We start from the raw sequence: 13,875 nt of genomic DNA on the forward strand, positions 1-13,875 counted from the left end.
CCCATGGTGTAGGGCGTTTAAGTCGCAACTTTTACTGTTATCTCAAGTCGATTACTATCGATTATTGAAGATTTTTACCGTTTTGGCCGGGTAAGTGTGTATGAACGTCATAATATGAGAGACTATCAGCGTCACACACCTCTTTGGGAAAGAAATACGTGGACTATCAGCTTGAGATAACAGTAAAAGTTGCGACATAAACGCCCTATATCATGGGATATGTACTCAAGCTATTGTTTCTCTAAGTAGATACCAAGGAATATTGAATAGTATTAGAAAGATTCAATCATTCTTGATCCAAAATCTTGCACCAAATGAATCATGATGCATTAACCTTGCTTGCATCAAAACTTTTTATGACGCTATACTGTAGTTCGCTATTCCATCGCACTTTATTTCAAATCCTTCATGAGGCATCAATACCTTTGGAAAAAGGACTACTAGTATTTTGTTGTTCCGGACGCAATTTTAAACCGATAATCATGAAAATGTTATCAAATTGTTCAGAGAGATTTAGAGATCATGCGCCGTACCTCCAAATTCTAGAATACTTAAATAATCCTATAGTATTAAACGAGCAATTTCTTTTTAGATGTTTTTATGTATATATATATATATATATATATATGACCAGATCTCGAAAACGGCTCTAACGATTCTCACGAAATTTGAAACAAAGTAGGTTTATGCTATGAAAATTCGATTGCACTAGGTCTCAACCCTGGGGTAACTTGCTGAAGGACATTGAAAGGATGAATATGTCCTTGGAAAAACAGCTGGAAATTTTGTCGTCTGTCGATACCGTAATAGAAGTGAGTGAGCGAGTGCATGTGTATGATATTCCTCTCACGAGAATAATAATCCAGCAAGAAAAACTCATTTTTGTTTTTTTTTTCTTAGAAAACATGTTTAGGCTACTTCATAAAGTCCAAAATAGTAAGTAACTAGATGCTGTTAGTGTAGAATATATTAACAAATATTGTAGCAAACATAGTAAATCATAGTGAATCTAATTCATAGTATATCTATTTGTAATTGTTAATGTGTTCGTTTTTTGAAGTGTGAATAAATATTGTTATTTTGATAAATGATGGTAGCTCAACCTAGATTTTGATTTGGACTGTAGTATAAATTTTAAAAGGGACTCCTCATTTGAAATTTGTTGTGCCTCCTCATATAACTGTAAAAATAATTGTACGACTGAAAAAATGAATAAACAAATATAAACTATGAATTCAATCTTACGTTACAAATTTTCTATGCTTTTACACTCCAGAGCGAAGCTCGGTCCCCCGATATTTTATGTCAATCATACACCAATCACACATCACGCATCAAAAAATATATATCAATCGTACATCATGCACATTTTAAGCTTAACACAACTTGAAAGTAGGGGTGTATGGGGGTGAAGAGATCCATTACTATCGTGCATTTTATAAATAATGGCAAATTAGTCAATTCCAATATTCAAGAATCTCAAATGAGTTAATCAAATAACTACTCAAATCTCATAATCCTAGCATTCACATTAAAGTCGCAGTATCCCAAGATCGTGAACAGTAAAGATCATGGATAAAGCCTCAGGCATTCTCTACTACTCCACTGGTCCAATCCTTTAATCTTCTCTCTCTCTCACACTCACTCCTACTCTCTCTCTCACTCTTTCTCATTCTCTCTCTCTCTATCAATCTATCCCCTCATCTCTCTTGCTCTTGCATTCTCCATCTCTCTTATCATTTTATTCTCCCTTGTCCTTTATCTAGTAGCCATATCGCCAGCTATAATAAAGTCAGTTTCTATTGTGTGCAAATTTCGGAATTTGTTGTCAAGTTCCATTGCAGGCTACCTTTTTGTTCTCCTGCTTTTTCTTTTCCCTCTCCTTGTCTACTACCTCCTACTCCTTTCTATTATTTTCATTTGCGTTCTTCTTCCTCTCCTATTTATTTTCTCTAATCTGTTCAAGGTATCAAGCTCTATTCCCCATACAGTACAAAAACTTCATAATATAGATTTGGTCGAAAATTGTTCACTCAATATTAAAAATAATTTTTTTACTCCCCCATAGATTTTCCATTCATAATAATTGAAGTTTGGAAATAACAATGTTCTGGAGTTCATTTGTTTTACATACGAGGGGAATGATTAAATAAATAATACCATACAATAGGCACCAGTACAATAATATTCTATAAAATACAATTTCTGAGATGTAAGATTTTGCCAAATTTTGCAATTTTTACCGTCAGTTAGAACATTTCAATTGTGAGCTCAATTTACTACGTAGACAGTATTTGGTTTTATCATGGATGAATAGAATACCTTGGTTTTTATTGATATCAACTTCTGATGGTTTAATATGTAATTCAGATCCAGTCCATTGTAGCTCATTTCTCTTGAGATGTATAAATGTTATTTCAGTAATTCATTTTCTAAGATTGATTGAGATATATTTGAGCTTATTCAAACCTTTTTACTTTCCTTGCCCTATGGTCCTTCACCATAGGTAAAGGAAGTATTTCTATCCGAAAAAATAAGGTACCCCAATTTCCAAATTTCTATATGTTCCAAAGTCCCCTGAGTCCAAAAAAGTGTTTTTTGGGAATTGGTCTGTATGTGCGTGTGTGTGTGTGTGTGTGTGTGTGTGTGTGTGTGTGTGTGTGTGTGTGTCTGTGTATGTGTATATGAGTGTATGTGTGTCTGTGTACACGATATCTCATCTCCCAATTGACGGAATGACTTGAAATTTGGAACTTGATGTCCTTACACTATAAGGATCCGACACGAACAATTTCTATCAAATGCAATTCAAGATGGCGGCTAGAATAGCGAAACTGTTGTCAAAAACAGGGTTTTTCGCGATTTTCTCGAAAACGGCTTCAACGATTTTGATCAAATTTATATCTAAAATTGTCGCCGATAAGTACCACAAGTCCCATATCTAAAAATTTCAGGAGCTCCGCCTCATCCAAGCAAAGTTTGATTTTATATTCCCAATTATCAGGCTTCATCTACAATATAAACAAAAAAATTCAAATGGAAAATATTGAGCATGGAAATCTCTACAATTCATCTTCAGTAGAATTTTCTCCTAAAATGAAAAATAAGATTGAAATTCGAGAAACTGTGATTATTCAATTGCAAACTGTTGGCAACTGTTAATTCTATTAAATCATTCACTATGAAGCGATAGCAGACCTCGTGTGTCTCCAGCGTTATTGTCCTGTCACCAGCTGGCTCAGATCTTTGAATGAGAGACTTGAGATGCGTGTGAACACTAGCGTCAGGTGATCAATTTTTATAACGGCGAGGAAATTTGTGTGAGTGCGCCACACCAGATTTCTTTGAATGAATACCAAATTCAAAGTATTCCTGGTAGTTACTTTTTCCTGCTGAACTTTCCGTCAATGTGTGACCACCCACATAAGAACCAATTATAATCTTTTTTCGCCCGTTTGAGCAGAGTTCATTGAAGTGAGGCTATCGTAATTCCACTATTTCTATCCCAAAAAATCTATACTAATGTAAGTATTATAAATACTACTATCTATGAGGTATAATTCTTTAGGCCTACTACTGTAAGAGTAGAATCTCCTGTTAGTATTCAAGTCTTCAGAGAGTAGGTGGAGTTGTATTTATATAAATTTATGTAAAGTAGGATCGTGGTTTACCAAATATGGCAAGATGTTGTGGAAAGAGACAGTGAAACAGCTCGAAATGAGGACAGTGTGATAGACGGAAGAAGGAGAGGATAAAAACATACTGAATAGCGGAAAAAATTCAGAGAGAATACTTCTTGAAGCAAGGTATGACAGGAATTTATTCAGTCGTTTAAAAAAAACAACTGCCGATCTATTGAGGAGGTGATTAATGGGTTGGCAGTAGAAGTAGTAGAAAAGGAAGAGAAGAGAGAAAGAAGCGATGAAGAGGAGAGAAAGTAGTATGCTGCGAAACGGGAAGAGAAACGAGAATGAATTATGTGTGACGTGAAAAGATGAATTGAAAGGAGCGAGTGAGTGAGAGAGGATAAGGGTGAGGGAGTGTTAGTATGAGAGTGAGTGAGTGATTCAGAAAGGTAGAATAGTGTGACTGTGGTATCAACATGAGGGGAAAATAAAAACGTATATAGAATTAAAGGTGTCTCTCAAATTTCACATTTGACATTATTACGTATATTAAGTTTGTTAAGTTGATATTGGGGGACCGAGCTCCGCTCTGAAGAACAAAAGCATAAACAGTTTGTAACGAAAGAAGAAATTATAACATATTTTCAGTTTATATTTATTCATTTATCCATTTATTTAGTCACGTACAATATTATTTTTACAATTATATGAGAAGGCACATCAGGCTTATGCCAAAAACTGTCCTTTTTCAAATTTATACTACATTCCAAATCAAAATCTAGGTTAAGCTATAACTAGCCTATCATTTATCAAAATAACAATTCATTCACACTTCAAAAAACAAACACATCATCAATTATTACAAAAAGATATACTATGAATTCAATTTAGAATTATGTACTCCATTTTCCACAATATTTGTTATATAATATGTACTATTCTACACTAACATGTAAACAGTAAACATGTTTTCTAAAAAAAAGAGAAACAAATAAAAATAAGTTTTTTTGCTTGATTATTTTCAGCTGAGGAATAACCCACACATGCACTCGCTCTCTCACTTGCATTTCGGTATCGACAGACGACAACAACTTCAAGCTGTTTTTCCAAAGATGTATTTATACTTTTAATGTCCTTAAGTTATCCCACGGTTGAGACCTAGTGCAATCGAATTTTCATATCATGAACCTACTATGTTCCAAATTTCCTGAGAATCGTTTGAGCCGTTTTCGAGATCCGGTCACATACAGATAATTATATAAATGAATAAATAAATGTTTATTTCCCAAAAAACCTAAAACTACAACATCAATTACACAAAATATTAGATAAATTACAATTACATACAATAGTTAGTTACAAAAAATTCTTTTAATGTGTCCTCTGCTTGTTAAGTTTTTTCAGTGTGGAAATTGACCTACTCCACTATCGCGTACCATGTTCTAGAGTAGGTCCTGTTTGTTTTTTTTGTGCGTATTATTAATTAGTTAGTGTTTAGTAAGTCATTAGGTGGTTAGTTGTTGTTTGAAATAATGTTTTCTATGTTCTGTCTTCCTTTGCTCATCAACCAATTGTGTACTATTGTTTTGAACTTTCTAGGATGATTAATCTGTTTAAAGTTAGCAGGAAGTAGATTATATAATTTTGGTGCTAAATGATTGAAATGTCTATAGTATAGTGCCTTCCTTGCAACACTGGTGATAAGAAGATTCCTGTATATGGTGTTGTGGTTGTGGTTTCTGGTTTGAAACCATATAAACAGAAATTGCTCGTTTAATAGCTTAGGATTAGTTCTAGTCAATATTATGAATAGAAAATGGTGAGAAAAATGTTTTTGCGAGAAAATTTAAATTGAATTCAAAGTCATGCAAGCTGATTCCATAATTTTTATATTTTTCACTCTCTCTTATGCTCGTTCTTTCTTCACAACACTTTTTTCCACACTGCTTCTCTATTTCCTGATCTTGAAGCAAGCAATAGCAGCAAGTCATGTTGGGTGCATTATCGCAGCCAATTTGAAGCAACAGCATCGTGAGCTGGAGATTCAGCCGTCAGTTGCATGCAAACTTGTTACTTTCTTTCGGACCTCTCACTCCTTCTTCCATTATTGCTCTTCTTCCCCTCTCCAAACCATTCTTGATCACCCCTCTCACTCACTCTTTGACCCGTCCATCTATCATTTCACCAATGGTTATCACGATATGAACCATGTTTCAAGTTCACAGTTTTCAAGTTTAAGACGGTTTAATGTGGTCCATTGTGTAACAGGGTTTGCATTTTTAATGAAGGGAATATGCCTGTGAGTTAAATTTTAGTGATAAAACTAGAAGAACCCAATATATAACCTATAAACTTGTATGTGAATATAGTAAGGCCCATGTTATGATGGCAGTGTTTGATTAGCAATGGTATTTGTATCCTTGTCTATCATTCAACAAAGCGGATAGCGATATCTCTTTCTCGCTTTGCTCTGTTGCCAGATCGGCTTTTAACAATGTAGAATAATTGATTGATCAACAAAGTATTTCATCTTAATTATGAAAATTCATTATTAAATTATTGGAAAATATAATTTATTGCTTGATAGTATATAATTGATTATTTCAAACGAGAATGAAAAGGTTTCATTCAATAAACCTGTATCAGCTACCGTGTCTTGTCTATTGACAAGACAGTGAGGATCGGCAACGTTGTTCTCCTATCTATAAAATATATTTATTTATTCTCCACTTTCTCCACTGCTATTATAACGCAGACCTCACTATAGTGATAAATCCTATACTATTAAACGAGCAATTTCTGTTTAGATGTTTAGATCTTTAGTTGTTCAGATGTTTAGATGTTTATATATCTGTATGTTACCCGATCTCGAAAATGGCGCTAACAATTTTCACGAAACTTGGAACAAAGTAGGTTTATGATATGATATCCAATTGCACTAGGTCTCAATCCTGAGAAAACTCGCTGAATGGCATTAAAAGAATATATACGTGCTTGGAAAAATCTGGGAATTTTGTCGTCTGTTGCTACCGTAATGGAAGTGAGTGAGGAGTGAGCGAATGCAATACCTACTATTACTTATAGTAGGTAGAAGTAATAGTAGGTATTGGCGAATGTGGGTTATTCCTCAGCTGATCTCACGAGAATAATAATTCAGCAAGAAGAACATATTTCTGTTTATTTGTCTTTTCTTTAGAAAACACGTTTACTTCAGAAAGTCTAAAATAGTGACTAGATACTGTTAGTGTAGAATAGTACATAGTATATTAACAAATATTGTAGCAAACATAGTATATCATTCTCAATCGAATTCATAATTGACCGAGCGAAGTGAGGTCTAAGATTCAAGTCAACGGTTTGGCATTTGTCTTAATGTTTAAATGTTTGAATGTTTGAATGTTTGAATGTTTGAATGTTTGAATGTTTGAATGTTTAAATGTTTATATGTTTATATATTTATATGTTGCGCATTTACGGCGAAACGCGGTAACAGATTTTCATGAAATTTGACAGGTATGTTCCTTTTTAAATTGCGCATCGACGTATATACAAGGTTTTTGGAAAAAGGAGCCTCCTTCATAAGTCTATATTAGAGTGAAAATCAGACTATAGAATTATTCATCATAAATCAGCTGTCGAGGTGACTATAAATTGCATGCCATGACGCATGCAATTCAATATCTCAATGTAACTTGGCGAAAAATGAGCAGCGGTGTAGACTATAAATTGCATGCCTCATTGAATGCAATTTTTATGCACTATTGAATAGGATGCAAAGAACTTACAACAGCTCGTCTGGGCGCCTAGATGTCTTCTGGTTTTCTCGCGCTAAATTCCGAAAAGCGTTATATTATGATAATTAAATCTTGTGTAAGCATGATCTGATCAAATAAATAGTTAGTGTATCAGTGTGGATGTGCTTATGGTTTGGGACGTCGTTATAACTGCGCGAGGTCTACTGTTCACAGAACTACTAGTATAACTATTTGTTATAATTGATGATGTGTTTGTTTTTTGAAATGTTAATAAATTTTTATTTTGATGAGTGATAGTAGCTTAAACTAGATTTTTATTTGGACTGTAGTATAAATTTGTAAAGGGACAGATTTGGGCATAAGCCTATTGTGCCTCCTCATATTACTGTAAAAATAATTGTATGACTGAAAAAATAAATAAATAAATATAAACTATAAATCAATCTTTCGTTACAAATTTTCTTTGCTATTACACTTCAGAGCGAAGCTCGGTTCCCTGATATTGACCTCTAACTGCAACTCTTTATACGTAACAGTAATACTAGTGTCTCATTGTACATTATGTACTCATCAGATGTAAACTCTGTCAATGTATGCTGACAAGTTGTATTCAAATGTCGGATCTAGTTGGGGAAACTGTTGCCTAGATAGCGCTGCAAACTGATAGCTCCGGTCTCTGTCAAGAACACTTCCGGTCACTTCCGATCCGGTGACCGGAAGTCAGTTGAAGATTCAACCTCAGCTGACCACCAGCTCTTTCCGACAATAGACATTTTCTTCCCTTCAAACAAGCCGCAAATGGTGCCACAGTCAGATAAGATTTCAGAGCAAAATAAAAATTTTATTTAATCATTTAATGATTTCACTTTGATAGTGTCATTTGGTGCAAATTTAATTCTTTATACTAGGGATGGGAATCGATACATTGATGTTTAAAACCATCGATGTTTCAACATCAAACATAAATGTTTACTGTTCGATGTTTCTCACTTATCGATGGTTTTACCTAGACATCGTTCATCCGATGTTTTCCCAAAACACTAAAATAATGTAAAAACAATTCTAATTTTTAAAATTAGTTCAAGTTTATTTTTTGTTTGAAGAGAATTATCTTGATAGGATGAGGTTTTTTGTATCCTTAAATTTATAGTGTCATGTCAATTCCAGAATATTGACAACATAGTGAGGTCCACGTTATAATGGCAGTGTTTGATTAGCAATGGTATTGCTATCCTTGTCTATCATTCAACAAAGCGGATAGCGCTTTATCTCTTTCTCGCTTTGCTCTGTTGCCAGTTCGTCTTAAAACAATGTAAGATTTATAATTAATTAACAGAATATTCCATTCTAATTATAAAAAGATTGAAAATATAACTTCTTGCTTTATGGAATATAATTGATTATTTCAAATGAGTATGAACAGTTAATATTACATCGTTAAACCTGTATGAGCTACCGTTTATAGAAGGCATTGACAAGACAGAGGATCGGCAACGTTGTTCTGCTATCTTTCTCCACTGTCATTACATCGTGGACCTCACTACAGCAGTGGAAACACAACACATTTCAGCCATTCCACGTTTGTCGGTAAAAATTTGAAATTCGTGACAGAGAAATTTTTTGCGCGTGTGAAATTGCAACTGCACTCGTGAGCGCGAAAAAGGAAGACAAAAATATGAATAAAAAAGAACGGTTCAATTACAGACGCTGGTGCTTTCTAGTGTATATTTGCGCGCGAATACTTTTGTATTCCGTCATCTTTTATTATTTTTGGACTTGATATGAATCTTACCAAGTTTTTCTCTCAGACGTGAGTTCTGTTCGCATTATGAGGCAGTTTGTGGAGTGATATTTTCGCATGATTCATGCTCTGTAGTGAAATATACGACTGCAGTGAAATATTATCAGACTGCAGATTAGGATTTGCAAAGGAACTTGATTGTGGATGGAAATAAATTGGATATTGCAATTGTTCAAATACTAATTAATAAAAATAATGAACAATATTTGCAGTAGCAGACGTCTTCGGAGTGATTTACAGCATTCAATTGGATTTTCGTATAATAATAATTTTTATTGAACTTGATTGAATTCATTTGATGGAAATGCCAGATTCATTTGAGAGTATCATATCTAAAATATAAATATTTTAAAAATGAATTTCTATGTATTTTTCCATGTTGAAGCCGCATTTGACATCGTTGGCTCACCAAATTGAGAAAAGTTGTAATTATTGCCTTGAGGCTCCCCTATTCGTATTTTTCTCCTTGATTTTCCCCCAGTAATCCTTCAATCTCTCCGACCTTATGCGACGCTCCTCATCAGAAATCACAATTGCCAGTCGTCGGGTAGGTTCTCGCTTACAAAGCCTTGTGGTTTTCAGCATCTGATAGTTTCCGGACTTAGCCTTCAAACCTCTGAAACCTATCTTTTCGGATGCAATACGTTGCTTTTGAGAAGATACAAAAAAATGTTGCTAATGGAAAAATACATTGAAGCTCCTTGTGTATCTTTTCGGATGCATCACGTTGCTTTCTAGAAGATTCAAAAAAGATTCTGTTGCTTATAGGAAGATACATTAAGGCACCTTGTCATTATCATTTATCATTTCTCTGCTCCGCATATCCATCCAAGTTTGATCCGTCGCATATCCGAGGTTGTTCCAATATTATAGTGAGGTCCACGTTATAATGACAGTGTTTGATTAGCAATGTCATCGCTATCCTTGTCTATCATTCAACAAAGCGGATAGCGCTATCTCTTTCTCGTTTTGCTCTGTTGCCAGATCGTCTTTTAACAATGTAGAATTGATAATTAATTGACAAAATATTTCACCATTATATCGTAGATGGAGAAGAGAGGAGAAAACAAAAGAAAGAAAGAAAGAACATACCTTTTCTTCTTATTATTCTATCTGTTTTTGTAGTAATCTACATTAAATTTTACTGTGCTCATCTATTATAATTTTAGTTTTACATTAATACTTATATTTTATTCATGTAAAGTGCTATTTTGTTTTGTACCACTATGGGTTTTGTTAGATTCGGTGGAAATTGTCATATTCTATAAATAAATAATGAATCAATCAATAATAAATACATAATAAATAAATAAATGAATACCTGTGGTGAAGAGGACGATCGCTTTGAGGCAGCTGTACTCGGCCGAGTCGACGTGCAAGGCCTTGAGCTTCTCGACCTGCTCCTGGAAGATGCGTATGTGGTCCATGAAGGCAACCACGCGGTCCGCAGCCATTGGCGAGGCGTGCAGCCCGGCTGCAGCCAGCAGCGGTGCTACGTGCAGCGGCATCGAACACTGCGACGCGTTCAGCACAAACAGCTCAGACCACACCAGGCGTAGCAGCGCTACTTGGTCTGTCACCTGTCAATCAATAATCCCAGCCTCAGAGAATTATACAAAAAACAATACGTTAATCAATTTAACAATCTATGGTCCAAGAGATATTACCTACTAGCAGGTAACCCGTGGTCCGCAAGGGTCCAAATGAAAACTTAACAAATCGTAAACTTGATCTACTGAAATCTTGAAGAATTGAAAATAGGCATTTAACCATCCTCGGTAAATAAATAATGTATTGGCAAAATTTTAATTTTCTTCTCCACAGAAGGAGGTTTTTTTTTGTAGCAGTTTTGCTGTTCCTATTTAGGAACTAGTAAACATACTCGACTATGAAGAAAACATATGATTTTATTACAGTAGAGTATGCTGTAATGAGAATCATATGTCTATTTGTTCTGCAAACAGCTGTTTACCGGCTAGATTTCATGCATGGAAAACAGCTAAGATTGAATGACTATGATGCAAATATGTTTTTGTCATAGTCATTCAATATCAGCTGTTTTACATGCATGAAATTAAGCCGGTTAATAGCTGATTGAAAAACAAATAAAAATATGATTCTCATTACAGCATACTCTAATGTAATAAAATCATATGTTCTCTTAATAGTTGAGTATGCTTCTTGCTACTATTTCATGTAGGAACAACAACACTGTTGCAAAAACCCGTTTAGAGCTCCAGGTGGAAGTTTTGTCAACTTACACAAAATTCCTAATTCGGAATTTGTAAACTAGGTTATGTTTATAGAATGCATGTAGTAACTTCAGTACAAGCAGGTAATGTTTTTTATTCACCAATCATTCTTGTTTAGATTATTATGACAAGAAATAGTGTATGTTACTTGAACCATTCACGTTCTTTTGCAATGCTCGAATGAAATTCTAGTCTTGGCTAACGCCTCGACTGGAAACATCATTCTCGCCTGCAAAAGGCCCCTTTCCGTCCATGTGACATAAGATACTATTTCGCCAAACTTTGATGTAATGAGCTGGTTTCCGTGCGGCTGTAAAATAATATTGAATGTCAGCTGATTCTGATTTGATGATTTTGATATGAACGTTTTCACACAATAGTTTATGGAACGGAAACAGTTTATGCATTATAAATTGGATAAAGTATTCTGCAATAAGATACTATCATTCTATTTGGACGATTGAAATACAAACAAGATATTATAAACTATTCAAATTCAATTTTCAGAGTATGATAGAACTTCTAACCTCTGAGAAACAAGGAGTATTAGGCCCGCCGCAAAGTAGACCCAGCGCTATTCCACGCTACTCCAATCCATGCCGTCGGATGTTTTGTGAACCATTGCTATAGAGCTATTCATAATCAATCAGCTTACAAGTGGATTACTCATTGCATGCATTACACAGATGTCCGGAGAAGCCTAGCAATGGTTCACAGAACCATTGGAGTGGCGTGGATTAGCGTGGGTCTACTTTGCGGCGGGCCTTATTGTCTCCAGTCTTAGTACTGCGTTTACCACTAAGCCTGGTGGATAATTTTGGAACTACTTGGACAGTTTCCTGATAATTAGGTTATGTCAGACTTGAGACTTGCTAGAGCTATGACCTTCCAGTTTAGCTTTCGGAAGTGCCTAATAAACAGTAATCATTCTAATTAACAATAACTATTGTTCTCTTGGTTCTTATTTTGTACTGAAAGTGGATTTTGTTATCATGGCGAGTCTGTTGCTTAAGCCGCCATTTTGTGACATCGTTGAGTGGGAGGAGACTGTCTAGCTGGACCAATGGCAGCGTTCATGCCCTTGACCATTAGCAGTACTCGCCTACTAGTATAAATTCTGCTGCTCTTGTATTTAGTATCAGTTTATCAGAGATTGACAATGGTGTAATAACCGAAACCAGTCTTTCTAAGTATCAATAAATCTGTGGTTTTTGACAATTTCTTAGACTTTTTCATTTAATATGAATAATTACCACAATATCACAAAATTATTCTCATATAATATATTGTTTTATTTGTGAACACTTTTTGTAAGGCAATAAATAAAATTTGAATTTGTATTTGAATTTTTTGGTGTGGCGAAAAATAGCGTTTGCACCACGGGTAAAAAAGTGTTTCCGGCTCTCCGTCTTTTCGACTTGAAACCCGATTTCGAGCCGGTAAACGCACATTTTCGGCCCTAGGTGAGAAATATAGGCCTACTATTGCGGACTGACCTGTAAATCGGGGAAGAAGGGAATATTGCGCGCCCACTCGACAGCGCTGAAGAGTAGCCTTGCAGCCAGTTCGCAAATGGTGTCGATACCCATGGCGGGGTTGGCGCTTTGCATGCTGCACTGTGCGTAGCGACTGGTCGGGTAGGGCTCGGCTCGCAACAGCAGCGAGATGTAGGACGAGAGGTAGGAGTGACTGCCGGCTCCGTTGAGGCCCACCGCACACCCGGCAGCCAGCGAGGCAGCCGAGGCTGCGTCTCCGTTCGCCAGCGAAGCGAACTGCCCGGGCACCAGGCAGCCGGTCGCTTGACTCGGTGGCACTCTGCCGCGCTGCACCGCTAGAACACAACCAACAAAGAATCAGCTGTCACTTGGTCTCTTGCCGTTATCAATCATCAACCAACTCATATCAATATCACTCATACTAGTAGTTCTGTGAACAGTAGACCTCGCGCTCAGTAAGTTACATTGACCTGTTGTTATGTTTTCAGAAAAATTAATAAATAATTTATCAATTTGAATTTTCTAGAAAGAATCCTAAATAAACATAGAGCTTTCTGTCCTATCGTACCGTGACGTTTCGTCCCGGAATGTGAGTGTGAACGCTGTTATCAAGTCTGGCTGCAACTGTCTACAACGTTGATGGAAAGATACATTTTTAAGATGTTCCATGTTTTTGAACGGGTAGTATTATAGTCCACTAGACAGCTGATTTATGATGAATAATTCTAAAGTCTGATTTTTACGGTAATATTGACGTTCAAAGGAGACTCCTTTTCCTTTTGTATTATCCTTAAAATGCTAGAATTTCAAAAAAAAACCTTGTATATACGTCGACGAGAAATTCAAAAAGGAACATACCTGTCAAATTTCATGAAAATCTATCTCTGCGTTTCTCTGTAAAAACACAAACATAAACAAAAATATAAACATAAAAACGTCAAGAGA

The 13,875-nt window shown here is 35.5% G+C and overlaps 1 protein-coding gene across 5 annotated transcripts in view; it reads right to left on the bottom strand.

Moving 5' to 3' along the window:
* LOC111053311 (steroid receptor seven-up, isoforms B/C) overlaps nucleotides 1–13,875 on the bottom strand; it is a 181,952-nt gene that overhangs the window by 100,138 nt on the left and 67,939 nt on the right. For all 5 annotated transcript variants that reach the window (XM_039435608.1, XM_039435606.1, XM_039435609.1 and 2 more), the window contains 2 exons: nucleotides 12,931–13,265; nucleotides 10,504–10,762 (listed from right to left, as the gene is read on the bottom strand). In XM_039435608.1, the coding sequence (XP_039291542.1) occupies nucleotides 10,504–10,762; nucleotides 12,931–13,265 (594 nt within the window). The remainder of the gene's footprint in view (nucleotides 1–10,503; nucleotides 10,763–12,930; nucleotides 13,266–13,875) is intronic.

The sequence above is a fragment of the Nilaparvata lugens genome, chromosome 9 (assembly GCF_014356525.2).
Source record: "Nilaparvata lugens isolate BPH chromosome 9, ASM1435652v1, whole genome shotgun sequence".
Taxonomy (NCBI): Eukaryota; Metazoa; Arthropoda; class Insecta; order Hemiptera; family Delphacidae; genus Nilaparvata; species Nilaparvata lugens.